This window comes from Tursiops truncatus, chromosome 16, assembly GCF_011762595.2.
Source record: "Tursiops truncatus isolate mTurTru1 chromosome 16, mTurTru1.mat.Y, whole genome shotgun sequence".
In the NCBI taxonomy this organism is placed as follows: Eukaryota; Metazoa; Chordata; class Mammalia; order Artiodactyla; family Delphinidae; genus Tursiops; species Tursiops truncatus.
Genome location: NC_047049.1, coordinates 16,365,014 through 16,392,708, shown reverse-complemented (window position 1 = coordinate 16,392,708; position 27,695 = coordinate 16,365,014). Strand labels below are relative to the sequence as shown.

Below are 27,695 nucleotides of genomic sequence, written 5' to 3'. Positions count from 1 at the left end.
GGCTGGATATGCAACGGGAATGATAGGACCCCTTTCCCAAGGGTAACTGAATTATCTGAGGCAGTATGAGAGGCCCGCTGAAGCAGTTGAGAGAGTGCAATTTAAGGGATATATGGAGATAAACTGCCTTAGTTCCTATGCTGTCATTTATTAGCTATGTGACCTTGGACAAGTTACTTAACCTCTTTGAGCCTCAGGTTTCTAAGCTTAAAGTAGAGATAATAATACATCTAGATTTTTATAAGAATGGAATGGGGTGGTTCATGTAAAATGCTTAGTCCAGAGCCTGGTACGTAGTAAAGACTCAGTAAATATTAACAGTTACGATGATTCTATGTAAATAACTCGGGAGTAGTTTGATGCTGAAGCTGAAAGAAAAGTGACAAGTTTCTTTGACTTTATTCAGCTAAGGTGACTGATAAAGTCCCACTGAGAAACTTCATTCACAGAACCACCCAACAAGGCACCCAAGTGCCACTGGATCTGACCCTGGGCAGATCTCATACAGGACCTTGGAGACTCCCTGCGCCCCAGTCATCTTCCTGCTCTTTACAGGTGAGAAAACTGAGGCACGGAGGATACAGTTGGCTTGTCCAAGGTCACGGTTAGTGAAAAGCCATTTCCAATCACGTGCTCTTGACCCTGCCAAATGCCAGCGCTGGCTCACTGGGTCATGACAGCCCCCTCAAATGAAAACTCACGGTGCCCGACCCCTTCCATCTGCCCCGTCAGCGTCAGGAGCTGGAAAGACACATGAACCCTCCTTCAGGACCTAGAAATCTTTGGGAAAGGGGGTTTTCAGTGAAATAAAATGGTGACTTCTTTAGGTCTGATGACTAGGGTTGCTTCTGTCCTGTTCCCACATCTGTAGATTGGACTCTCGACCACTATGAGTACAGCCAAGAGTATTACGACCAGGAGGGGAATGCCAGCAGTGCTCTAGGCCATCCCGAGAATCCTGACTGGTACTACGCGGAGGACGGTAGGTACCAGAGCTGTTTGGGGGGGCCCTCCTGGGAGGAGAGCAGCGCACCTGGAGGGGAGTTTATGTGTGACCACATGCAAGGGCTCTCTCTTCTCTTACTCTCTGACCAGCATCATAAAATAGGTATTACAAAATTATTTAGACTGGCTTTTATTCAGTTAGAATTACATACTATGAATACTGGGGAGGTTCTTAGAGACCATCTCTCCCACTTTCAAATGACAGGTGAAGCAAGTGAGGCCAAGAGAGGAGCTGACTTAGCCAAGGTCACTCAGCAAGTTATGCATCATCATCTAGCTCTCCCGACACTGTGGGTTAGAGTCATGTTCAAAATCATCCCCAGAGCTTTCATGACAGGTAGTCCTAATTATGCAGAAGAGTCTGTCTTAGCATTAGGCTTCAAACTATAGCATTCACAAATTTGCCATTGTGCTGTGCTGTTTTTTTTTTTCTCTTTTCACTCTTCAGAAGCTTTGCACAGTTTGTGTGTGTGTGTGTGTGTGCACGCGCGCTCACACGTGTGTGCTTCGGCCACGTTTGTTTTTGTTTTTGTGGCTTCTTGAGACAGAAAGGAAAATGAGAAGCTGGGCCTAAGCAAAGCCATGTGACTAAATCAGTAGAAGTAATGGAAAGCACTTAGCAGCTGGAATAAAAGCTGTGTAACTGCGAAGTGGCCTGGAAGGCAGGGCCAAGATACGGGGCATCAGGGGAACATCAGAAGGGACCATCAAAACAAGAGCCAGGCCCAGGGATCCTAGTTCCTGAACCAAAGAACAATGTGTGTGAACAGAAGGATAAAGAATTCCCCAAGGGAAGATCCATTCAGACAACCATGAAAAGCCAAAGGCACAGATGAAATATGACAAAATCTAACTGAACAAGTAGTTGAAGAAAGATGAAGGCCACTGGGTCATTTCCTCCTCGCCGTCAATTCTTCTGTCCCCCTCTTGCCTTTGGTCTTCTTTCCTGATGTTCAGAAAGCTTGTGTTTCATTAGGGGTGGGATTTCGTTCCCCACTCCTGACCTCCACCCCTGGGCACTGGGAGTAGGGGAGGTCTTCAGGCTTGTGAAATGCCTTCGGCATCAGAGACAGACCCCGTGGCACTCCCAGCGAGCCTGGGAGGAGAGAGACACTGATGACGGGAAAGGGGAGTTACTCAACGAGAAAGGCCCCATCCAAAGCCAGGCTGAGGGAGACAGTCACGATTCCTTCTTGCCTCTCCTCTTACTAACCTGAATTCCTCCCTCTGGTCTTGTCATGGCAGTTTTCCCGGCTCTTTAAGGTCAATGCATGTTTCCCCCTTTCCCCAATCACTGGCTAGGCAGTTCCTCTCTCATTTGGGGCAGGAGATGGAAATTCAGTGCAGACAGGGGGCTTCTTGCCTGCTGTTCATTGCAACATTGACTTCCGCCCACGTGTTTTAGATCCATGCCTGTCCAACCCCTGTGCACATGGTGGGGACTGCCTCATCAGCGGGGCCACATTCACCTGCAGCTGTCCAGCCCCTTTCTCTGGAAACAGGTGTCAGAATGGTGAGTGGACCTTCACTGGATCCAATCTTCCCTCCATGTTGAACAAGAAGCAGTTTCTCCTCCAATTCTAGGGGGTAAAGAAGGGTTCAGTAGTCCCGTGAAAAGGCTGACAATCACACATATTATGTTATGCATAATAGATTCCTCAGCATGGTCACAGGCAGCATCTCACTGAGTCCTCACCCTTACATGTTAGATAGGACTAGTATGTCCATTCCACAGATGAGAAGATTGAGGGTAAGAGGAGATAATAGCTGGGTTCTGACCAAGAGTGTTTAGACCAACTTCAGCAGAGAAATGTTGTTCATATACAAGAGCAGGAAGGCTCTCAGGGCACATAAGGCTCAACCTTGTTAGAGAAAGGGAGCCCAGAGTGTACAGGGGACTTGCTCGTGGTTACACAGCTAATTAAGAGAAGAGCAGAAATTACAGACCTGGTGCCTGACTCCCAGCCCCATGCTCTCTCTTCCTGCCATCCTCACTCGTGGAGACTCTGAAAAAAGGTGTGTCCACTCTTAGTGACCTCTTGTGGGCATAACATGAGGCTATGTAATAAGGTATTGGGAATAGAATTCTTACAGGCTAATTGCACCCCTAGAGAGAACCTGGATTCTGTCACATCTAGCAACCATCTAAGTGGGGTGAGGGAGGAAGTGAGGGTTTTACGGTTGACTTGTTTTCTCTGTGCCCTCTTCAGTTATTCCTACCATTTTCAATCCTACAAAATCTTTCAATAAAATTTTCAGGATGGTTTGGGATATCAGGCCCAAACATAGTTACTGGGTTTATCCCTCAACTTCTTGGAAGAATGACAAAATTGTAAATGGAATATAAAATCAGCTATACAATGGAGAAACTCAAATTGCAGCTCCACTTTTCTGAAGGTGTAAAAATTATCAAGGTGTTTATAAAAATAGCATAATAAAGACTATGAGCCCTAGAAACTCATAAGGAACTGGGAAGCAATCATCCACGACCCAAGGATAAGAGAGAAGCCTTGTCTAGGTGGGTAGCATGATGTTTCAGAACCATGGACAGGGGGCACATGCTCTATCAGTCACCAACACCACCTCTCCCCACGCCCCCGCACTCCCCTCCCAAACATTGTACTGTACAGGTACCTCTCAAAGTAAAATGTGCCCCAAATAATGTCCTGTACTTTGTCCCTACTTCTCTATTGATCTCCTACAGTGCAAAACAAATGCAAGAACAACTCATGTGGCCGAGGAGACTGTCTCATTACTCAGAGTTCTCCTTTCTACCGCTGTGCCTGTAAACACCCTTACAGGGGTGAAGACTGCTCCAGAGGTAAGTGCTGGAGGCCTCTTCTATGCTAAGCTCTCTCTACTGTGGCTTGTGCCTGGGATGTCAATATCCTCCTGTGTGGAAGTCCAGATACATCCAATGTTTTGGTGGCATCCAAGATGGCCCTTTTAGCCAGGACTTTTTAAGATTCATTACCTCTGGAAAGTCCAGTGAGAATTGACTTGTCTGTGTCTCTTCCCAACAAAAAATAATCATCTTAAAACTCATTTAATCTAGGAAGTAAGCCCTGGTCTTTTCCTAGAATGGGCCACGTATATTTATTCACTGCTATGAGTCAGGCATTGTCCCAGGAGATTTACATTCTCTCTCACACTGTCCCCAAAACACTACAAGAAACAGTTTTACAGGTGAAGAAATTGAAGTTCAGAGAGGTTAGCTAACTTGCTTATGGTCACTCAGCTGTCAAGAGGCAGAGCTAAGTTTCAACCTAGCTCAGACTGGCCCCCAAATTCCTGCTCAGTCTATGCACCTTGTTTTTCCTTAATGAGCGACCCATCGACTCTTTTTTGCTGGCCTCCATCATATTGCTTCATCCATGTTTGCTTATGTTCTTAAGGTCTGTCTGTATGTTTTCTTGCATGTCAGTGGGTCTCTCTTTCCCCTTTGGTGACCCATTTTTGTGAAAGGATGGACACCAGAAAAGTGCCACCAATACCTCCTCATCAGCTCAGATGTAGCTGCAACTCCTTCTAAAGAGCCTTCCTGGACCCACTTCCTGTGTTCACAGCGGTTCCTGCATGCAGGCCAAATCCCTGCCAAAATGGCGGCACCTGCTCCCGGCATAGGCGGAGATCCAAGTTCACCTGCACCTGTCCTGACCAGTTCAAGGGGAAACTCTGTGAAATAGGTATGGGTCTATAGCACCACTTCATCAGAAACTCAGGGACACATGTGAGGCCTCTGGACTCCTTTATCTGTTTGCATTTTGTTGCCAGAACAGGGTTCAAGTCAATTCCCAAGCTCTGCTATTGCCTCGGCCTTCCAACCTAAGGGCGTAGGGTATGTCTGGCTCCATGTAGAGGAAGTCATAAACTGGGATATAGTGCGGGCAAGTCAAACACTCCTGGGTATCCTTGGGCCTCAACCTACCTACCACTGGTTCTTGTTTGAGCCCAAATTAAAGAACTCAGCTCTCACCCCCACCCCCATGATATTCCTTGTTTTTAAGCTGGGTTGAATGTGGAGCGTTCAAACCACCTTGTTTCTGGGAACTCGTAGTGAAACCTCAGGGTGATCAGTATTCAGGCCCAATCCTCTCACCCCCTGATACACCTGCCAAGTCCTTTCCAGGCACGGCACACCAGCTGGTCTCAGTTCTCACAGTCCCAACTGCTCTCTCCAAGGTTCTGATGACTGCTATGTTGGCGATGGCTACTCTTACCGAGGGAAAGTGAGTAAGACAATCAACCAGCACTCGTGCCTTTACTGGAACTCCCACCTCCTCTTGAAGGAGAATTACAACATGTTCATGGAGGACGCTGAGGCCCATGGGATTGGGGAGCACAACTTCTGCAGGTAAAGCTTACCATCCTCCCTGTCCTCCGCCTTGGCCACTTGTCAATGGAAGGATCTGTTTGTCCCTCCCCTCTGCTCCTAGTTCTCCTGGGCCAGCTTCGAAATGTTGGAACGGAACACTGAAACTCATCAGCTTTCCCTCTAGGAAGATTTTCCAACTCAGGCTAGGTTAGGTTATGCTGCTGTAATGAACAACCCCCAAATCCCAGTGGCTTGAACACATCAATGTTAATTTCCCATTAATGCTACGCGTGTCATGTAGGTTGGGTGTGGAGGTAGGGGGTATTCTTAGCTTCACTTAGTTACTCAAATACACAGGAAGGGGAAGGAGAGACTGGAACATGGAGCGTGAGATTTTTACTACCTCAGCCTAGAAGTGACACATCATCTTACCACACATGTTTCATTGGCCAGAAATAGTCATATAGTCTCACATAACTTCAAGGGATAAATGGAACTTCAAGGGGATAAATGGAAAATGGAATGTTTGGTTAGCATGACGGTCTCTGACACAAGGATGTGCAGGTTTTCCCAAATAAGAATAATGCCATTTCTATCCCTGGTGATGACTGGTACCTTCTTCCCCGTCTTCCTGACCATCCTGTTGGCTTCCTTCCACAGCTCATTGTCTAACCAAGGCCAAGGACATGCATGGTCTGCATATAGAAACAGAGAGTTTTTGTATGGCTTTAAACTGGTTCCATTAAGCAAGAGGATTTCCCTAGCACAAGACACAAGACACAAGTTTCCTTCTACTTTCACTTACCTTGAGCTGCCCCCTCCACGGGACTCTTCAGGGTGACCCCCAGCAGCGGCTCTCAGAGAATTCCCACGCACAGAACTTGAAGGCTCGGGCAGCGGAGCCCTACTCTCACCATGTTTGTGTAGTTATTTCACTTTCCTGACAAAGAAGGGTCTTCAACAGGGATCTCATTTATTTTCCTACAAACAGTGTAATATGTCCCGTGGATCTGGCACGAAGCTCGTGAACTACTCCCTGGTTACTGAGATTCTCCTCTGGAAGTTAAGATTTGGTCCCCAAACTATAACCACCCTAGTATGTCAAGGTTTGCTAACCTGTTGGAGGAATGGAATGGAATGTGGTCCCAGGGGGATGCAAGAGCTTGGTGCTCTCTTACTCAAAGGACTTTTAATGAGGTCCAGCGAGTTCACCAAGGCTTGACTCCGGCTTACTTTGGTTTTTTTTTTTAATTTTAGAAACCCAGATGGAGACAAAAAGCCCTGGTGTTTCTTTAAATTAAACAATGCAAAGTTGAAATGGGAGTACTGTGATGTCCCCTCCTGCTCAGCTCTAGGTAAGCCTGTGGCTGTCTGGAGGCCCGGGTAGTGGGGAGGTTGCAGAGCCATAGAAAGATGTTCCTGGAACTCCCTCTCTGTCCTACCCCTGTCCTTCCACAACTCCTGCTTTACCATTTGCCATCCCAGTGGCAACCCAACTGCCCAATCCTCTGCTCCCCTCTCGGGAGGTCGAGCAGACTTGGATACATTTGTAGACTCAGGCTTCCCGACTCCCAGTCAGTGCACTCAGCAAATGTTGAACGATTGCTTGCTGGGTGCCAGGCGCTATGCCAGGCCTTCAGTGTACAGTGGTGATCAAACGGTGGCTGGGTCTCCACAGCCTCTCGGGACACAGCATGGACTGAATTCCAGCCTCACAGTCTTCCTGCCTTGCTGCCTTAGCCCACCTCTCCACCCATGTCTGAAGCGATGCACCCTCCCTCTGCTCAATGGAATTACTTCCCTGGACAGTTTCATTTCTGTGCCTTTGCTCTTATGGTCACCTCTGTCTGTAATACTGTGTCCCATACCCGCTCTTGTTCATATCCAACCATTCTTTGAGAATCAACCCAAGTAACCACTCCTCCAGGAAGTCCTCCAAGATTTACCAAGTGAAATATTACCTCTCCCTTCTTACAAACTGCATGGAATAGATTGGGCACCATCCATGCAACACTTGCTGCTCTCCCCTTTGCATGACAGTTATGTGTGCAAATGTCTTCTCTCCCCCGCTCTATTTCATCTGAATATCTTCCCCTAGGCACCAAAAAAGCCTCCAGAATATATGTGTGCATTAACAAATAGTTAAATACATACCCAGAGATGGATTTATATATCTATACACACATTTTTTATTGAAGTATATTTGCTGTACAATATTATGTAAGTTATAGGTGTACACTACAGTGACTCACAATTTTTAAAGGTTGTACTACATTTATAGTTATAAAATATTGGCTATATTCCCCCGTTGTACAATATATCCTTGTAGCTTATTTTATACCTGATAGTTCATACCTCTTAATCCCTACCCCTGTCTTGCCCCTCCCTCCTTCTGTCTCCCCACTGTTAACCACTAATTTGTTCTCTGTCTGTGAGTCTGCTTCTTTTTTTTGTCACATTCACTAATCTGTTGTATTTTTTAGATTCCACGTATAAGTGATAAACATTTTTTATATGTCTGTCTACATGTCAGAATAAGAAGGAAAAAGCAACATCTTCATCATTAATCCTATAGACTCGCTTTGTATTAATCAATGTATTCCACAAATGCTAACTGCACACGTGCCTATCCTATATGCACCAGTATAGTCTCTTAGCTCTGGACACTAGTTAAGCTTCCGGATGCAGAGCCATGCCTCTGACAAGGTCCTTCTGAGGATCTGTAGGGAGGGTGAGAAGTGTGCTTTATTTTTCTTGTGCTTCACAGATGTTGCCCACGCAGAGCCCCTGACCAAACTTCCCGAGTTTGACTCATGCGGGAGGACTGAGATAGCAGACAGGACGGTCAAGAGGATCTACGGCGGCTTCAAGAGCACAGCGGGCAAGCACCCATGGCAGGCGTCCCTGCAGACCTCGTTGCGACTGACCATCTCCATGCCCCAGGGCCATTTCTGTGGGGGGACGTTGATCCACCCCTGCTGGGTGCTGACTGCCGCCCACTGCACCGAGTAGGTGCCTGCTGGGAGCAGAGGTTAGGGTGGCTGCAGTCTCCAGGGGTGTTCTTCTCTCCCCATCTGAGCAGCATCTTGGCAACTGTGGCAGGACCTGGGGGTCGGATCTTGCTCCAAGGGCAAAAGGATGTTTCCTTACAACCAGATAGAAGAGAGCTCCCATGTGTACAATGCTCACCACGTGCATTACATGTGTTATGACATGCAAGCCTCAGAACTAGCTACTTAAAGACGAGCAGGAGAGTTCTTTAGCAAGACCGTGATTACAGATGGGGATGCTGAGGTGTGAGCAGGTCAGCTCATCTGTCAAAGGTCACACAGCTGACCAGGAGCAGAGCCAGGGTGTGGCTCCAGGCTCTCAAATTCCAGGGCTAGTTCCTGATCATCTTACTTTCCCTTGTAGCTTAAAAGCCAAATATCTAAAAGTGGTGCTAGGGGACCAGGACCTGAAGAAGACAGAATTCCACGAGCAGAGCTTTGGGGTGGAGAAGATACTCAAGTACAGCCACTATGACGAAAGAGATGACATTCCCTACAACGACATTGGCAAGTCTCCTCTATCGTGGCTTTCCCATGGGTCTTGCCCTGGGTGGGTTTCTCTACTGATGGAAAGCTGAGGTCTGGTTCTAGAAGGTGCTCTTGCCTTCTTGGTCCCTCATAGACCCTGTAAGGTAGAGCATTTATTCCAGAGTTTTTTAGTTCTTCAAGGTCTGTGTTAGCGTTGCAGATAAATGTGCACAAGTTCTTAAATTGAGGGGAAGAGATGCTAGGAACATTGCGTTGTGGCGAGAGCTCAGCCTTGAATTAACAGCTGGCTGAGCTTCAATTCCCTCTGCTGTAAAACGGGCACACTGATGTACAGTCTCCACTTCCTGTGTGCTAAGTGACGTGATGTTCATGTATCCCCATGCACACCTGGCACCTGGTAGGCAATGACGTACTCGATCTGCCTCCTGCTTAGTTCTGTCCCCTATTTCTCCATTCACAGACCTCTCATTCTTTCTGCTTCCTCAATATCGTTTTTTCCCCCTTAAAGCCTGTTTTTTAAAAAAAGGATTAGAAGTAATTTAAAACTCAGCCTGAAGTGTTATTACTCCTCCGAATTGAAAGTTAAAAGAATGAAATGACCAAGGGAGAGTTCTTTTAGGTATTGGGAATGGGGCTTTGCTAGGTCCACCTTCCAATCAAGTTGAAGCTGATGCTTCTTTGACAGAGAGGATGTCACTGCCCATTTCCCCTTTCTCTACCTAGCTTTGCTCAAGCTAAAGCCAGTGGACGGTCACTGTGCTCTGGAATCCAAATATGTGAAAACTGTATGTTTGCCTGATGGTCCCTTTCCCCCTGGGACTGAGTGTCACATCTCCGGCTGGGGTGTTACAGAAACAGGTGAGTCTGGCCATGCATTCTCCTGAGGCCCAGGTGAGTTACATCCACCAGACAAGAAAGGGTTACACTCAACTGCCCTCCTGAACTAGATATCAGTGTTATATTCAAAATGTATAAACCAAAGAAAGAGATTGCCCCATCTCTCAAGCTCCAGTTAAATCTCATCACCTTCAAGGAGTCTTCTCTGATCTCCATATCTGTCCTTGGCCCCAACCCTTAGATCTCTGACTTTCAACAAGCCTTGATCCTGTATCCATGGAGAACTTTTTCCTTTCCTAGGTACATTGGAAAGAGGATAAATTAGAAAGAAGATGGATTTTGGAGTCAGACAGACTTGTATTAGGTTCTTGGCTTTGTCACTTGACTTGGACAGCTGAGTTTCAGTTTCCCAATAACATCCTAGGTTTGGAATCATGATAACAAGAGATGATAGAATTCTCCAGAGATATTCATTAAGTCAGCCCCTGGAGGGCAGGGACCAGGTTTCATTCACCTTTGACTCTACTACGGTGCTTTGGTCAAGGCTCTCTACATAGTAGCATTCTATAAATTTTTGTTAAATCAAGCTATTGATTTATCTCTAGGATTTGGTCTGATCTTAAAAAGTAACCAAAGGGCTACTTTTCTTATAGTACTGACAAGGTTACATCCTCTCACATATGAAATTCAGAAGTGTATATCAAGTCTCTCTCAAATACTCAAAATAGATTTCTCTTCCCCCCAAATCTTGTTCCAAATAATGGAAAGCAAGAATCACTTTAAATAGGCCCATATTCATGAAGAAAGTGAAATGTAATATACACATTTGTCAGAAGGCTTCTGGGAAAGAAGATTTCTGATAGATAATTAGATTTAGGGTTAACCAGGAAACCTTTTTGTAGCTAACTTCACTGGAGTCCATGTAAACCTTTCAGCATCATCATGCTGACGAGAGCAGATTCAAAGAACAGAGGTTCTTTAGGCAAGGAAATGTCTGCTCTGGGAAGCAGGCACTCTAGGTGATCAACCAGGGCACTTCAAGTGTCATGAAGTCTCTACTACGTGCAGCCCTCTGTCAGGCATGGAAAATTAAAAATAGGTTTAAGACACCATCCCTGCTTGCCCAACCTCGCCGTCTAGCTGGGGAGACAGAGGAGGGCATAAATGATTCTGCCGCATGGGATAAGCACAGCATTGAAGGTCTGTAGAACCATCGTGAAGGCTGAAAGCAGAGTCCCCAGCCCTGAAAGATGAGGCTGCTCTGCCCATCTCCTGTAAAAACCCTTCCTGCCAAGCTCAGGTCTCGTGGCCCTCTTCTGACTGCCGCTGGCTTCTGGTGGGGCAGGTTCCAGCCTGGTCTCTACAGTGGCAACCTCCTTTCTCTGCCCCTTAGGAGACGGGTCCCACCAGCTCCTGGACGCCAAGGTCAAGCTCATCAGCAACACTATGTGCAACTCCCGCCAACTGTATGACCACATGATCGATGACAGTATGATTTGTGCAGGAAACCTCCAGAAGCCTGGGCAAGACTCCTGCCAGGTCAGAGACTCCAAATGGTACTTGAAGAAGGAGGGGCTGACAGGACCTTACACCGGGCACAGAGGGCCCTTAGAACCCTGGGCTGGGAGGTGGGTTCAGAGACCCACTTGCCATTAAGCTAGAGGGGACACGTCTGTCCTCTGGCAAATCTGAGTCCACATCAAACCAGGACGACTCAGCATAACCACAGCTGTCACTTTGCCCACATTGTCCAACTTAATTCTCACAACCATCTGGTGAAGGGGATGTCATTATCACCGTTGTACAGATGCTTAGAGAAACCATCTTGGCCTATAGCACCTGGGTGGCAAGTGGCAGAGCAGGAATTTGCTGCACTGTGTTTAAATGGCCTCAGGACTGTGCAGCTTGTCTGCAAATCCCAATAAGCAGGGGACAGTCCCAAAGCCCAGTGCTTCGAAGGAGAGAGATGAGACGCCAGAGAATTCGCAGTAATATTGACTAACCGTTAGGGTTTAAACGTGTGTGTGTGTGTGCGAAGGGGGAGGGTGACTTAACCCTAATAAACTAATTGGCTGAGTGGCTTCTCTGTGGCCAGAGCCAATTTAGAACCTGCCTGACACCAGCCCCCATAGAGGACTTTGGGGGACCAGCATGGGCACATTCAAATCTGAGCTCCTCCCTACAAAGGGACCCAACAATGATCTCCCAGCCTTGAGCCCCTTTGGGGATGGGAAATCACGGTCACTCTCCCCAGGGTTTGTGGCTGTACTGTGACCCTCTGCCCCTTCCCAAGGAGCCACAGATATCCACCTAATCAAAGGAGGTGTGTGGGCAGATGGCATTGATTTTCCCTAGGTCCCTAGAAGACGAATAAGAAAACAGATTGTTCAATTCCCTAGGTATTTCAAGGGCTTCCCTTGTAGGCTTTAAAAGCAGATGGTCATGGGTTTGAAACCTGCTTCTATCCTTTACTTTGTGACCTTTATCAATCACTGAATGGCTTAGTCAGCTCAGGCCTCTATGACAAATTACCTTAGACTTGGTGGCTGGCTTAAACATCAGACATTTATTTCTCACAGTCCTGGAGGCTGGAAGTCTGAAATCAGGTGCCGGCATGGGCGGGTTCTGGTGAGGACCCTCTTCCAGGTTGCAGACTGCCAACTTCTCATTGTGTCCTCACATGGTGGAGAGAGAAAGCTAGTTCTCTAGGGTCTCCTCTATAAGGGCACTAATACCATGCATGTAGCCTCCACCCTCATGACCTAATCACTTCCCCAAAGCCCCACCTCCTAATAACATCCCAGTGAGGATTAGGCTTCAGCATATGAATTTGGGGGCAGGGGGACATAAACATTCAACCCACTGCACTGAAATAATTCTCCAACCTCAGGTGTCTAACCTATAAAACGGAAAGAGTGTATGCATAAAATCAGCAGACGGTGGCTAAGATTGAAAGAGACAATTCATTAAAAATCCTACCAGTCGTGGTGTGTAAGCAGCAGTGTGTGTGTGTGTGTGTGTGAGAGAGAGAGAGAGAGAGAGAGAGAGAGAGAGAGAGAGAGAGAGCATCATCATCCCCTCCACCTAAACTGGGGGGTTAATATGAACCAGGCACTGTTCTATGTGTTTTACAAACATTAGTCCTCACAAGACCCTCAGGGTGGGGCAGGGGTTCTGTTACTATCCACGGTTCACAGTGTGAGAAACCGAGGCCCCGTTGGCCAGCAGGCAGTAAGCCTGGTTTGGAGCCCAGCAGATCTAACTCCATGGACCGTGTTAAACATCAAGGTCACGCTGCCTCTGAGCCCCATCCTCCTTGCCGTGTGTGTGCCCTTGTGGCCCCTGGAAGGGCTCTATCCAAACAGGGCACCTCTCAGCCTCCGCCTGAGGGCCCCTCGTAGTACCTGTATCACTAAGAGTCATGGCGGGTCAGGAAGTAGGGCTGGGCCTGGCACTGGGCCCCGGCCCCATGGCTTCTCTGACTCAGGAAGCCCTCACTGACTCAGGACGTAGGTCAGTATTTGCTTCTCTCCCTTCAGAGAACTGCGTCACATGAGGCGTTGGAAGAGCCTTGTTGCTACCTTCCCCAGGGCCGGCCAGCAGTCTCCCCCCTTCCCCCCGGCATCCCCCGCCCCCGCCCCGGCATCCCCTCACGGAGGGTGGGGCTGCCTCTGAATGTATTCCTATTCACAAAGCTGACTCCTGCGTCTTTTTCCCATAGGGTGACTCTGGAGGCCCTCTGACCTGTGAGAAGGACGGCACCTACTACGTCTATGGGATCGTGAGCTGGGGCCTGGAGTGTGGGAAGAAGCCAGGAGTCTACACCCAAGTGACCAAATTCCTGACTTGGATCAAAGCCACCATGGAAAGCGAGGCTAGCTTTTGAGGTGTCTTCCAAAGCTCACAGCCCATCCTCCTTGACACCCAGCCAAGGCGAGGCCTCACGGGCAGCCGTGGACAGCCCCTGACGCCTCCGAGCGTGCAGGCTCTAAGCAGAGACCACTGCTGCCCAGCCTGGGATGCCCTGGACCAGCATGGCTGCCACCTCCTCAGGCTCCTTCCTGGGAAACCCAGAAATGAGAGAATCAACCTGAAGTATATGATGTTTGCTTCCCTTCCAACAATTGTAGCTTCTAGAAAATCAGTGTTCATCGACTGCCTTCACCTCGGACATTGGCAAATGTGAGATTTCAGACGGCTTAGCGTCAGCGGGGGTCACCTTTACATCTTTATTCCTCATCCCAGACACTCAAGGCACGCAACAGGGCCACCCACTTCTAGGTATCCGACAGAGGACCAAAACACAACATTCTCCACCCACTTTCAGAGAGTTGTTATTTTAATAAAGGAGGATCGGAGCATGGGCTGGGGTGCTGTTTTCACAGTTGGCCCCAACTGAAGCCATGTATGTCCCTGGCGTGCAAAGTTCCTCTCCAGCTTCTCTCCCAAGAATCCCAGGTGGACGCCGCCCACTCACAACGGCAGGGCCTTCCTCCTTTTGACGTGAAGAATCTCGGTGGCATCTGGGTTCACATCCCCCCTCTGATCATCTCCGGTCTCTACAGCCTCCTGCCCCCCCTGCAGAAATCAAACACACCTCCCTGAGTTAAGACGAACCTTCTGTCCTGCTCCCATAGGACAAGCTGTCTAAAATGCTGGCCCTCCCCTTCCTTTCTCCCTCCTCCGTCCTCCCCAAGAAGAAGGATCCTCAAGGCAAGAAAGAGAGAGAAGTAAAGCCAATCTCTCATTTAGACGTGGCATCTTTCTTCCGAACAAAGTAGGGTTCAAAACCCAGACTGTTGTAGCCAGCAAGTCCCTGACCCCTTCCGTGAATGTAACGAGCAAACAGTCAGCACAGCCTGGGCTGCTGCGGCTGCTACTGATGTAGCCCTGGCACGTTTTGTCTCCGAAGAACTAATGGATGTGACTTCAGAGAAAACCCTGCAGGAAGTTTAACCCGGGTGTCATCCTCCTGGTCACCTCAGACCCATGAAATTAGGCGCCTTGCCTGAGCTGCATTTCACACGTCTTTAGAGCCGGCTGACCTTTGGCCGAAAATAAAGTTTGAAAAGAAACAATGAGTTTGCCTTTCCCCCGTGGCCTTGCAAGCCAGCCCGCTACTCACGTAAGCTCCCCGGAGACCCAGGCCCCTCGCGTTGGCCAGCTCTGCAGCCCGCCGAGCCATTTCCACTTTGTAGGAGCCAGGAGGTGTCCAGCCAATACCTCTGGTCAGGTTCAAGTCTGATTTGTACTTAACCTTGGGGGAAGGAGGGAGGCAAGAGGAATAGGTCAGCAGGGTTTGGGGGGAGGCTTAAGAAGCCTGCCCTGGAGAATATGCTGTCCGTGAAGCCCCGTCAAGGGAGGCAATTCAGCTTAAGCAGCAGCTCCCTGGCATCGAGGACCCTGTGTGCTGGGAGCTGGGCCAGCATAACGCTGTCCTCTGCATCTTTCCATTCAAGTGATGGGGCTGTAACGGGGGTGGAGGGTCAGAGACCTGGCTCAAGGCCGAGCTCCCATGTTGATTTGCTCTGTGGCCTTACGGAAGTCCTTTCCCTTTTTTGGGTTTCAGTTGCCTCCCAGAGAAAGGTCACGGTCCAGGCGACTACGAAGATCCCTTGGAAAGACGGCACAGCAATCCAGAGCTTGTGCTCTCACATCAGACCAAATGGGGCTCAGATCCCAGGCCCGCCACTTATGTGCCACGTGATCTTGAGTTTGTTACTTCACCTCTCTAAGCCTCAGGTTCCCCATCTGTAAACTGGGGCAGTGATGGGCTGGTTGTGAGAGCTATGTGGCACGGGGCTCAGAAAGCATTCGGCACAGAGCCTGGCCCACAGGAAGGACTCAGTACGTTGCGATTCCTGTCATTTCTTCTGGCACTATTGAGTTAGGTCTCCCGGGTTCTATCTCAGCCCAGGTCCTCCCTGAAGGTAACGTGGGATGTGGGATTCTGGCCATCTCTTATGAAGAGGCCCCAGAGGCCGGGCCTCGGCCAGGGAGCGAGGGCAGCCCACATCGCTCTGCAGCTGGTGGGCCTTCTCGGCAGGCTTCAGGCCGGCTGCTCTGGGTCGCAGGAGGGCTAGGGCAGGGGCTGCCTGTGGCACACGCTGCTGGCCAGCTGCTGGCTCCTCGTGGCTTGGAGGAAGCCAGGCTGGTCTGGGCGGCCGTGGAACTGGGACCGACTCTTAGCGAAGTCCTTCCTGTACTCATTGTCACTCTGGAGTTTGCTGACGCTGAGGAAACGCTTCATCCTCGGGTCGTCGTGGATGCTGCAGTACCCAGTCTGCAGGCCCCGGTCCCGCAGGAAGGCCTCTCCGTACCGGGAGTGCAGGTCAGAGATGCAGAGGGGGGTCATGGGTGCCCACCTCCTTTCTAGGACCAGTCCTCAGGATCTCAGCAGGAGGTTCAACCGTGGGTTAAGGGCACAGCTTTGGATTCAAGTAGACCTGGGGTCTGGATCTCCCTCTGTTGCCTACTAGCTGTGTGGCCTTGGGTCAGTTACTGAGCCTCTCTGGTTTCTTGGTTTCCCCACCTGATAAAATGGGAGAATGAACCTCCACCCCACGGGACACTGAGAGGATTCAGTGGGGGCTGAGCTTCACGTCTGGCGCAGGCTCAGATGCCCACCGAGTGCTGGCTGATGATATCATTGCTGCTGTAATGGTTAATTCTCCAACAGCAAGAAAAATGTGTCCACTGTCTCAGTAGCCGCTCATCCTTTGATTCTTTCCAGCTTGCAGGGACCCAGTCCAATGCTCCTCAAACCATCTATAGTGAAGGACAGGATTCATTTTGTTTCGATTTTTAAAACTTCCAATCTGTCAAAGTCCAATATGCGGTCCTCCTGCCTGGGATCCGTATGTAGCGGTACCAGGTACATTCGACAACACGTAAAAACTGGCCTCTACTCTGCTCAACCAGAGAAGTCCACCAGTCACAGGCCTGGAGGTCATGACGTCCAATTGCTAAGAACGTTTCTGAATGCTTGCTCTTGATTTCTATACTTATCTCACTTTGGACCAGTAACAAGCCACTCGTGAATGATGACGTATCTAGTTAATGACATCTTCCTATTCAGTAAGGGAAGCGGCCGTGTTTTGTCATGTTCTGTGCATGACACTATGAACCCTTTGGTTTCATCCCTACATCAATCCTAGGAGACCAGTATTAGATGTCTATTTCATAGATGGAGATATTTGAGTTCAGAGAATTTAAGCAACTTGCCCAAGACCAGAGAGCCAATTCCTAAGTGACTGAGCCAGGATTTGAACTCAAGCCAATCTAGAGGGGAAACCCAATCTCTTTCTATCCCATCACAGTGCACTTCAGCTAAAAAAAAATAGTCCCTCAATGGAAGGTCAACAAATCAATCATACGTTAATTGACTTCTAGGTACTGTCCACATGCGTCAACCTTTAAGAGTGCCTCTCTCTTTTTTTTTTTTTTGGCGGTACGCGGGCCTCTCACTGTCGTGGCCTCTCCTGTTGCGGAGTACAGGCTCCGGACGCGCAGGCTCAGCGGCCATGGCTCACGGGCCCAACCGCTCCGCGGCATGTGGGATCTTCCCGGACCGGGGCACGAACCCGTGTCCCCTGCATCGGCAGGCAGACTCTCAACCACTGCGCCACCAGGGAAGCCCAAGAGTGCCTCTCTTAAAACAGAGGGAGTGGGAATACAACCCTCCCCAATTCCAAATTTCTGGCTAAGATGCTAAAAAATAAGGCCAACTTTTTTCTTTCATTTGAAATATTTGTTCAGTTTTGGTTCCCGGTGGTTTGCCTTTCAACAGATCTGGGAAAACCAGAGCAAAACCTATCAGTGAGAGAGAGAGAGAGAGGAGGGAGAGAATGTGAGGTCTTACGTCACTGGCAATCTCCCTGGATGCCCGGGCGGTCTGGAAAGGGATGGCGTCCAGCCTGAAGTCATAGCCACCATCCCGGGTCTGTTCCCAAGGGTTTCTGTAGACTTTCTAGTTGGGGAAACAAAGAAATGAGTGAGCGGGGAGTGAGTAGCTCCATGTCTGGAATGTTGCTGGTTCTCAGTGGGAGCGGCTCCTAAACACGCACCCTCTGTCTTGCTGGTGCCCAGAACGGCAGAGCCCGTGGTCCCACATCCATCCTGAGGACTTCCCCAGCTCTGGCCACAAAGGGCTTCGGCTCTCAGCCCCCAGCCTGAGCTTCAGGCCCTGCTCTGGTGGGTCTTGGGGTCTGTGGGTCTGGCTCATTTGCTATGTCCCACTGGTACCAGGTGCCCCTGACCCCCTTCCTTCTGTCTTTGCTTTTACTTTCAGCGTTTCAGGTTTGCAGCCTCTAGATGCCAAAACTCAAAAGTTCAAGAACCCCGTTTCTTCCCACACGCCGAAGGTTCTGTTCCTTGGGTCCTGGCACCCACGTGTTCACTGGCTCCACTGACTTCCTGGGGGCCCCTGGGCTACCTCTGATGCCATGTCCCAGCACCCCTATGAAGCATGCTGTATCCCACACGCACCCCTGGTGCCTGCACTGAGGGGAGAGCCTTCCCCTGAATTAAATTGATCGTCAGGAACCTGCCCGAGTTCCTGACCCCCGTATTTCACATCTTCCTCTTTCATTTTTTCCCTTTTCAAGTTGTTCTCACACACCCTCGGGGAGTCTGTAATCACATCCTCTCAGTCCTCAGGTAGGCCCACATCACCGATGGAGGCATCAAAATCTCCCGTGCCTTCATGTAGCTAATTTTTTTTTTTTTCAAGATAAGGGAATGGCTCCATGAAAGGAGTCATCTGGAGATCCCAGCGGAAGGCTGTTCTTTATTCCGCCACAGAGAAGGGAGACAGCAGGCGAGGCACATCACCAACAGATGACAAAGTGACAGCCCCAGAGCGTGTCGGTCTCTCGCTCATTCCCAGAGCCAGGGCAGGCGAGGGGGCCCTTGGAAATAGAGGTCAAGGCTGAGGCTCTGTTCTACAGGGGATTCGGGGGATTAAGCCCAGGAAAAGTGGCAGAAAAAAGCCAAGTGCCCTCACGCCACCCCACAACTGGGCCTGGAGCTAGAGGGGCCCACGGAAAGCTTGAGCCAAGCGCGGTGGAGCTCATCGTTCTTCCCTGCCGCGTTCGCCACCTCCACCTTCATCCCCGCCTCTGGCCCCAACACCACAAACCAGGAGCCAGACGCCTATTTTGCTCAAGCAGCGAGAAGCACAGAACCAATCATCGCTGGGGTCATCACCTTACGGACAGATTACAATCAGGGCCCAAAGGATTAGATTTCCTGGGTCACCACTGAGTTTAGCCTGGCTGGACCGAGAGGTATGAGGAAGGGGAGGGGCATTCAGACAATGACAGACCAACCAGCCCCTCCAGCGTTACGCTTCCCGTTCTGATGGTCCCGCAAATGTTAGACTAGCAAATAGAGCCAAAGCCCTTATCGTTCCCTGGAAAGGGGTCTGCTGCGGTGCCTTCCTAATGAGCGCCCCCGTGCCAGATCTGGGCTAGGGAATGACACCGGTCCATCCACAGCCTCAAACTCCGAGGTCACCCCGCTCCGGTGTTCAGTGCATCCCAGCCTCTGAGGCTCTGTAACTGAGGCCCAAATCAGGGTGCTCCCCGAGGTGCTGGACCCCCGCCTCCCGTCTCCCTATACACTAGTTGCTTGATTGTCATCACTTCCTCCCCGGGTTTTTTTTATTCTGTTGAGGTTCTCGCCTTGCCACTGGGAGCCTTTAGACTTCGCAGGCTCTTTGATTTGGAACCCTGGGCGCTCCTCTTCTTTATCACAGTGGGCACAGCTTTGCCCTCATCCTCACACATTAGAGTCATTTGATTCTTTAGTTATTTCGGCTGCCTTACACATCTCAGTGGCTTTCTTTGCCCAGGAAGGTCACCTTCCCTCCACATCATCCTCACAGAGCACTTGATCCAATTGTGCGTATCCTACACGCCCCCGAAGAAGTGCTCTTTCAAAAGAGGTCCATGAGTTCTCCATACCCGCGTGCCCTGGCGGCTAATTTCAGCTCCGGAACTCGGCAGACTGGCATCCCTCGTGGGAGGAGAGAGGCTTCTGCCACCGGCCTGGGGTGGCTGTCCTCCTTAAGCTGGGCCCCAAATGGACTGGTAGTTTTATCCCAGTTTCCAGGGCAATGGGCCTCCAATAGTTCCTCTAATGGGGGCCTTGCCTTCCCACATCCTTGCAGCATTAATGAGATGGATGTTTTGTCCAAGCTCCGCTGAGGGGGAGGTCCCGCTTCCCCAGATGGAGGTCAGCCCACCAGAGCTGCTGTTCTAAAATTATCCCTCGCACAGCCCTCAAAAGCATCAAATGGTCATAATAACTCATATTTACAAAGCACCATCACATTCACTGTGTGGGATCCCACAGGGCTTTACAAACGCAACAAACTAATACACACGCTAACTAGAAGGCGCCTCTCGCCAGCCCCCTGTTGATCTTCACGGAGCCCCAGGACACAATGGCCGGGCCAGGGCGGGAAGAATGGCCAGACTCTGGGAGGCCCCGCGCTGCCCCAGGCCGACACACTCAGCCTGTGTTATTCTGATCTGACAGCCTCTTTTGATTCTGCCGCCTCGATACCTGTTATCCCAGGATCACAGCTTTGCTGGTAGAGCGGCCGCCTATTCTATTACAACCAGGGGCCTCCAACCCCTGCCAACAAGCCTGGGTTTAGGAAACAGCATCTCCGTGATGCATGCAAAGGGCACACATCCAAGGGAAACGGACGTGTTGGGGTCCACAGCCTCACACACAAAGGAGCGGATTGTGTTCGGACCAGATGGACTACAATTGCAGCATCTTTCTAAACTGCAGAAAGCAGAAAAGCGTCACTTTGTCTCCAAACTTACACTGCTCTGAAGGGCTAAGGAGAGGTGTCCAAAGAACAAACAGAGCAGGTGTCTACACCCGCGGGGCCAGGGCACCGGCAACACTCCTCTGGCCGTAACCCAGCACCTGACCGAGGTCTCTGGAGCCAGGCCCAGCATTAGGATTTGAGAGCTAGAAGGACCACAGACATTGGCTAGCACAGCTCCAGCCCCATTTTACAGCTGGGAAACTGAGGCCCAGCGAGGAAAGTGGCTCAAAGTCACACATGTCACTTGTCCCACTCTCAATCCACGGTTCTTTCCACTCCCAGCCTCCCTTCCTAGGACCTTCTTTTTTTTTTTTAACAAATAAAATCCCGTTTGGGCACAGATCATTTACAGAAACAGGCACACACCGCATGAACCTCTGGTTCACTTACGTCGCTCAGATGCAGCGCGTTGAGGCGGGCTCTGGTGAAATCGGGGTGGTCGGGGACCAGGGTGTATCTGTGCCGGGATTCGGCATCCCCTGACCTGTACAGGCGCTGCGGGGAAGAAGGCTCACAGTAAATGGGAAACCGCACTTGCTGCAGCCAAGGTGAAGAAGGGGCCGATTCCCGTTCCTGCCCCTCCCACTCAAGGGACCCCATACCCTCGCCCCAGGGCACAGAAGCCCATGGAGAGCATCCCTCCAGAAGCCACCCAGGAAGGGAGGGGCCCATGTGGCCAGGGTCAGGCGGTGGCGGGGTTGGTTTTTTTTTTTTTTAAAGAAGATGTTGGGGGTAGGAGTTTATTAATTAATTAATTTATTTTTGGCTGTGTTGGGTCTTCGTTTCTGTGCGAGGGCTTTCTCTAGCTGTGGCGAGCAGGGGCCACTCTTCATCACAGTGCGTGGGCCTCTCACTATGGCGGCCTCGCGGCCTCTCTTGTTGCGGAGCACAGGCTCCAGACGCGCAGGCTCAGTAATTGTGGCTCACGGGCCTAGTCGCTCCGCGGCATGTGGGATCCTCCCAGACCAGGGCTCGAACCCGTGTCCCCTGCATTGGCAGGCAGATTCTCAACCACTGCGCCACCAGGGAAGCCCCCGGGGTTGGTTTTAAATAAACCCTGCTTAAAATATTCATCAAGATTTGCTCCAAAAGGGTCACAAACCATCACCCTGGCTGGCTGTGCCTGTGTGTTTCACAAACAGCATAAGCGGGTGGATATTTCAGAGAACCTTTGCAACTGGGCATTGCTCAAGCTTTTTACTAGTGACAAGATGCCTCCATACCTCTGCTACTTAACACTAATAGTAATAATAAAAAGACACAACAGCTGAAAAGTCTTAAATGCCTTAATATCTGTTCAGAAGTGTGACGTTTTCACAGTCCACCCTGTGTCCCAAGAAGACACAATTTTAAAACTCAAGCTTTATCTTAGTTGCTATCTTTAGGGCAGCAATCTAAGAATTGCAAACAATTTTAGGAAGGGGTTGAGTCTCATCCTGTTTTAGAGAGGAAATATAATATTTAATATTTCAACCCTTTCCCAAATTCAATTTGGGTTTTGCAGATGTGAACTGGTCAGTACAACATTTGGACTCTGTGAGCACGGGGCAGCTTCGTCAGCGTGCAAAATCCAATCCCTGGACAATTTCAGAGAAAAAAATATATATGTAACTTCCTAGTCTTCGAAATTAATACAGGAGAGAGGAAATGGGGCTAAATCATGTAGAGAGTAAAAGCAGAAAGAAGCTTTGATATAGCCGGTTTTTCTTTTCTTTTTTCTAATTGGCTTATGTTAAGCTTTTAATTCCATTAACATTTATCAACAATTCAGATGTATCTGACCTAGTGTTTGGTAAGGGATCATCAATAATACTTAGTATTATTATTGTTATGATTATGAGTCAAACTAGAGACATTTATTGAGGACTTACTATGTTCCGATACTTGCTAAAAGCTTCACGTACTTTTATTTATTTAACCCTCATTTAATTCACTCAATCTTATGAAATGGTTGCTATTATTACCCTCCTTTCAAATAAGGGAACTGGAGTTAGAAGACATTAGAAAACGGACCCAAGATCGCCCGGGGAAGGGACAAAAGGTTTGCCCTCACAGCTTAAGCACTGACCACTGCACAGCACTACCCACTCCTGGGCCTGGGATGAGTGAAGAGAAAATACCCACCTCATTGCAATGCATGTAGCTGTTCTTGGCATGAACTAGGTCTGGAGAGTCAACCACCGTGGTGAATTTGATAGTGTCTGGTTTTTTACGGTATTTGGTCTATAAGAGAAGGACCAAGATTCTCATGAAACAATCAAACACCACATGCACTCTTCTGAGTGCAGCTTCACCCCATCCACTCAGTACCAAAGGCGCCAATGATGTGATTGGAAAACACGCCTCTCTTCTCGGTGGGCACCTCACCAGCATACGGAAGAGATCCAAGCTGCCTCTGCGATAAGGAACATTTTCCGGGTATTTACATTCTTGAAAAGAGAGGCTGCAAAATGCCATAGCTCATCGCAATAAAGGGAGGGACCCAGCAACAAGGTGGCCCTGCTCAGACCCTATAAAAGTAGGTTCTGTTATTAAGGAACTGAAGAAAGCAGTGGCACCCTCAGCGAGCTCCCAGGGCAAGAATCTCTAGGTCATCAATATGGCGGGGAGTTCAGGGAACGTAACCATCTCTGTGCAACTTTTAACAGCCTCTGAAGTCAGACGACCCCCAGACACTGGACTCTGTGAGTAAACTCAGGAGATGGGTGGCAAACCCTCTCCCTGCCTCCCCCAAAATAATGGGCCAGCTTAGATCACAATTGTACATTAACGCCTCTCTTGAGAATCTTCTAATGCATCACCCCTCTTTCACTGCCCGACTGGAACATGCCTTTAACTCCCCAGCAAGTGAATTCACTGGGAGGGAAATCTTGTTCTGTCTCGGGATTTGGCTGCAAATGGCCCCAGAGAAATATCAGGAGTCCAGTGGCCATGGGGCCCTCTTGGGATCTCCAGTCCATCTGCAGTTTCCCTCGTCAGGAGGAAATAAACGCCAGGTTGCGTCTGTGGTAGAGTCAGATTAATGGTACCTCGCTGATGAGCTCTCCGGCTTTCTTTGCACTCTCTATCTGTGGGGAACTCAGCGCCAGCCATCCTGTCCCCTTCATGCCCATCAGGTCTGATCTGTAGTGCAACTGCAGGAAGAAAATCATTGGCTTTTATCAGGAGAGGGTCGAAGACTGTGGGGCATTTGTAAAAATGCTTCATCGCAACATTTCAACATCTTCATTCAGGTGCGTTCTGCATGTCATCGAGTCAAACTGTTTGAGTTTGTGCACTCTGTCCAGAATCAAATAACGGGTCCAGTGTACGATACAGGAAGGTCCCACCCGTAAACTGTCTGGATTTGAAGCAGAAGGTACTGACCTGCGGGAACGATCCCTAAGAACGACCTGAGATATACACCCCAGCCCACACATCAGCCCCCATCATTTTGTTTCATTCTGGCAGTGAGGCGATTGACCGCCTGCCTAAACAGAAACGTTTTTATACACTTTCAGTTGATCAAAGGGCTTTGAGCTCTGGATCAAACCTGCTGTGACTCGGAGCAAATCACTGTACCAAAATGTGACTCAGTTTCTCTCTGTGATACCTGAAGGTCATGACAACCCCTCTGTTCTCATGAAAACACCTGAGAGTCCTGAGGGGTAAAAGCCACTCTATGTGTTAGATTTGTTTTTTTCTTGCGGTGGTTGGGGGGAGGGGAAGACGATTACAGCAGGACTCTCAAAACTGGAACAAACCTGGCTACACCTGGCGAATGGTGTGCAAGCCATTTTACTCTTTCTGTGCCTCGGTTTACCCCTTCTCCTGCTTCTACTCATGATTTGCTTACATTGCACAAATGGGCTTAAGGTTTATCCACCTTCTTCCTTTTAAGGACTCAAAAGATCAGGAGTACAGCAGCAATTCTGGGGAGAAAATAGTAAGTACGGTTTTAAGACAATGGGTCCGTAGTAGGTACGGAACATGCAACTTGCAGCCTTTAACACCTGTGTATATAAAAGGGAAACTTAAGGCATCAAATGAACTCAGTTTTGACATTTTCCAAACAAAACAAAAGACAGTGGGTCTGATTAGGAGTCTCCTAAAATGTTAAATCTAATTACCATGCTTTGATCTGCTCACCATTACCTACGAAGAGACAGCTGCTTTTCTTCCTCTCCATATGGAAATTAGGCATTTTTAAAGGTGGAAAGAGACTCTCTAAGGAAATCTGAAATTTGGATCTAAACGAAGTTGCTAGCCTTTCTCTAATTTAGATATAAGCTCTGCTGTAACGCAAAACACCCACTCCTGAAATCAGCCTTTTCGGCCTTTTTAGTTTTCTTTCATTTCAGGAATCACAGTGCCCCTCACAGCTGGCCTCAAAGAGGGTCCGTTTCTGATCTACTGTCTGCTGGTTAAGGCCCCTGTGCAAATTCCACTCTGCTTTCCAACTGGTGCAGGGAGACATCACTCAGGTCCCAGAGCACGTTTCAAAACCCCATGTCAGTGAGATTGCTTTTTATACCGCGATCTTTCAGTCTACACCGGCAAAGCTTTTGCCTTCCACTCTGATAAAGAACAGAGAAAATTGGATAAATTTCTAAGTTAGAGAGAATCATCCTACAGGGCCTCTTCACAGCCAGGCCTTGCTCCTTTCATAAGTGAGATGAAGCGGGGGAGCACGCTTTCAACTTGCCTTTTGTGGAGCTGAACAGTGCGAGCGCAGGTGAGTCAGAAGGCAAGATGCAGGTTCCCCAAAGATCTGACTGCGCCTTAGACTCTCTTATAAATGAATTGTCTATTGATATTTCTGCTCCCAGCCCAGCTTTGACTATTCACGCAGACCCTAAAAACAACACGCCTGCCCCAGACTTCACGATAAAACAGGGAGAGAGAGGAGGAGAGTCAAGGAGAATCGGCCCAAAGACGGTTTCAAAGAAGGATTCTAAGATAATAAGAGACCTTCTCAGGATGCCCAGCTGAATTTGGCTTCCCCACATGGCAGACTCACTATTTGCCCTTGTATATATGAAGGCCTAGAAGCCACCTTCGGAGTCATACGTGGGGTTTTCCGGCACCCCTATCCTGGAGCACAGTGTGGCAGACACACGAGCTGCAGCTTTCAGCCCCTGAGTTCTAACAGGAATGACATAAGCAGATGCACCTAGGAGGTGGCCAGGGGAAGGGGTATATTCGTCATATTAATAAGAATCACCATAACCACTACCTTGCTACCTTGCATAGGGTGTGGTTTGCTTCAGACTCATTATCTTATTCAGCCCTTGTGCCATTCTCATCTACAGAACAATGTCTGGGTTTAAATGTTTGCTCGGATTCTCAGAAGAGTTACCAGCTGCTGTCCTGTGGGGATGCTGCATGGGTGGTCCTTAAGAGAACACTCGGGAGCCAGGGCACCTGGGTTCCTAATCTAGCCACCAGGGGGAGCCAGAGAGCACTGAACCCAGAGTCGGGAGCCCCGAGTCCCACTTTGCCTCTTACCGTATGGTCTTGAGCAAATCATTTCCCTGCCGGCTTATGACCCTAAGCAAGTTACTGAAGATTACAGGTGCCTTAGTTACCGCAACTGTAAAAATGGGCGTAATGCCAGTACTTACCTAGATACTACATGACATGGTTCGCGCAAGATATTTAAACAAACGCCTGACCCAGGATAAGCATTCCATACTTTTTAGGTATTGTTATTGTTGTTGTTATTTGTGATGGTGGGGAAACTGAAGCTAGGAGAGCTTAAGGAGTCTCCTGAGGCCGGGTAGCCATAAAGGGCGGGGCAAGGACCGTCCCCTTGACTGTCCCTGCTTGTTCTTTGCAGGATGTCCTGCAGCCCCCGCGTGAGATCACGGAGGGGAGTGTGCACTGGCAGATTGGGAAAGACTAAGAGGTGACTGAACCAGCACCGATTCGTGGTGGAGCGTGGCCTGGGCGGAGCACACGTCTCAGATACATCCCTGAGGTTAGCATGACTTGAGCAATCACGGCCTTGAGGACCTTCTCCCCAGGGGTGAGCCCCTAGTCCCACAGCATTCTTTCTGGCCTGGGTGGAAGAGGACAGGAGAAATGGCTGAAGGCTACTGAGGGCTACTGTTCCTACCCTAGATTCTGCTGAACTGAGTGAGCTCACATTAAGCCTTTGTCTCCTTTTGCTGTAACATAACCACATGGAATTGGACTTTCAGCGATGACTCTGAGAAGACTAAAGCCTCAGAGCCATCTGTGGACACTGTGCGGGGCTACTGTTCACAGCATCTTAGAGTCCAAGACCCCCCAGTTTAACAAACCTGAAGTTTGAAAACAATGCATGAAGCATAACACAGTCATTTTTCAACTAGGCAATAATTTCTCAGCACACATCATTCTAATACGTCTCCCATTTGGTAAAGTGTCAGTCTAAGATTGCCAGCTAGCGCTTCTTGGGAAGGACCCTCTGTCTTAGTTTGTTCTTCCTCTTCGGCTTTTTTTTTTTTTTTAGTGTTAAAATATCCTTTCATTTCAGAAGTAACTGTAATATAAATGGTAGTCTGAGGTAGGGTTTGGTTTTGTTCCTTACTTAGTTAAACAGTCTGACATTATGTTGATGCCAGCATTTTAAAAAACATTAATCTATGAATCCTGAAATCTGAGATCACCAATTAAATCGAACCTCTTTGCTTTTCCAGTGGAGACGTGGAGGCCTAGAAAGCCAAGTGGCCGCGGAAGGACTGCCAGTGAGTGACGAAGCTGGGCTTCCAGCGTGGCCCCCGACCTCTCCCCGGTGGCCTCTGTAACTTCCTCAGGACCTGTCCTGTCCCAGGAGGTTTCTCTTCTCCCCAGGAATAGGCCACCGACAAGAGGGTCCCGGGCTGGGCACCAAGTCATGCTATGAGTTCTTCGTGGACCTCAGGGTGGCCTTCTAGCAAGCGGAAGGCTTTCTAAGTGGGTCCCGGGCTGTGCTTCAGTGACCACGTGCCCCGAGTGGGGACCGATGAACTCACCCTGCTCTACACGCCGCTGGTTGGTGCCCAGCACGATACTGCAGTTCCAGCAGATCTCGAGGCATAATTAGGTGACCCTGACGTTCATTAAGTCACATCATCGTTGTCACAATTAATCATCCGTTAGGTGTTTACAACACTCTCCTGTGCAATATAACCAAACTAGAAGCAGCCGC

The 27,695-nt window shown here is 49.2% G+C and overlaps 2 protein-coding genes across 11 annotated transcripts in view; one reads left to right on the top strand and one right to left on the bottom strand.

The window, feature by feature from the left end:
• Nucleotides 1–13,582, top strand: part of HABP2 (hyaluronan binding protein 2) — a 35,918-nt gene extending 22,336 nt beyond the window's left edge. Inside the window, exons 3-13 of the mRNA XM_019940033.3 lie at nucleotides 872–982; nucleotides 2,411–2,518; nucleotides 3,710–3,826; nucleotides 4,572–4,691; nucleotides 5,188–5,359; nucleotides 6,578–6,675; nucleotides 8,088–8,328; nucleotides 8,735–8,877; nucleotides 9,583–9,717; nucleotides 11,090–11,235; nucleotides 13,418–13,582. Of these exons, the coding sequence (XP_019795592.2) occupies nucleotides 872–982; nucleotides 2,411–2,518; nucleotides 3,710–3,826; nucleotides 4,572–4,691; nucleotides 5,188–5,359; nucleotides 6,578–6,675; nucleotides 8,088–8,328; nucleotides 8,735–8,877; nucleotides 9,583–9,717; nucleotides 11,090–11,235; nucleotides 13,418–13,582 (1,556 nt within the window). The remainder of the gene's footprint in view (nucleotides 1–871; nucleotides 983–2,410; nucleotides 2,519–3,709; nucleotides 3,827–4,571; nucleotides 4,692–5,187; nucleotides 5,360–6,577; nucleotides 6,676–8,087; nucleotides 8,329–8,734; nucleotides 8,878–9,582; nucleotides 9,718–11,089; nucleotides 11,236–13,417) is intronic.
• Nucleotides 13,583–13,764: 182 nt separating this feature from the next.
• The window catches only part of NRAP (nebulin related anchoring protein), a 76,296-nt gene continuing 62,365 nt past the window's right edge, over nucleotides 13,765–27,695 (bottom strand). For 4 of the 10 annotated variants that reach the window (XM_073793956.1, XM_073793958.1, XM_073793959.1 and 1 more), the window contains 6 exons: nucleotides 23,572–23,676; nucleotides 22,667–22,765; nucleotides 20,933–21,037; nucleotides 17,558–17,665; nucleotides 14,822–14,953; nucleotides 13,767–14,274 (listed from right to left, as the gene is read on the bottom strand). In XM_073793956.1, coding sequence (XP_073650057.1) covers nucleotides 14,170–14,274; nucleotides 14,822–14,953; nucleotides 17,558–17,665; nucleotides 20,933–21,037; nucleotides 22,667–22,765; nucleotides 23,572–23,676 — 654 coding nt within the window. In that variant the 3' untranslated portion in view covers nucleotides 13,767–14,169. Of the gene's footprint in view, nucleotides 14,275–14,821; nucleotides 14,954–17,557; nucleotides 17,666–20,932; nucleotides 21,038–22,666; nucleotides 22,766–23,571; nucleotides 23,677–27,695 lie in introns of all 10 variants that reach the window. The other 6 variants (XM_073793960.1, XM_073793962.1, XM_073793963.1 and 3 more) reach the window with 4 other exon arrangements.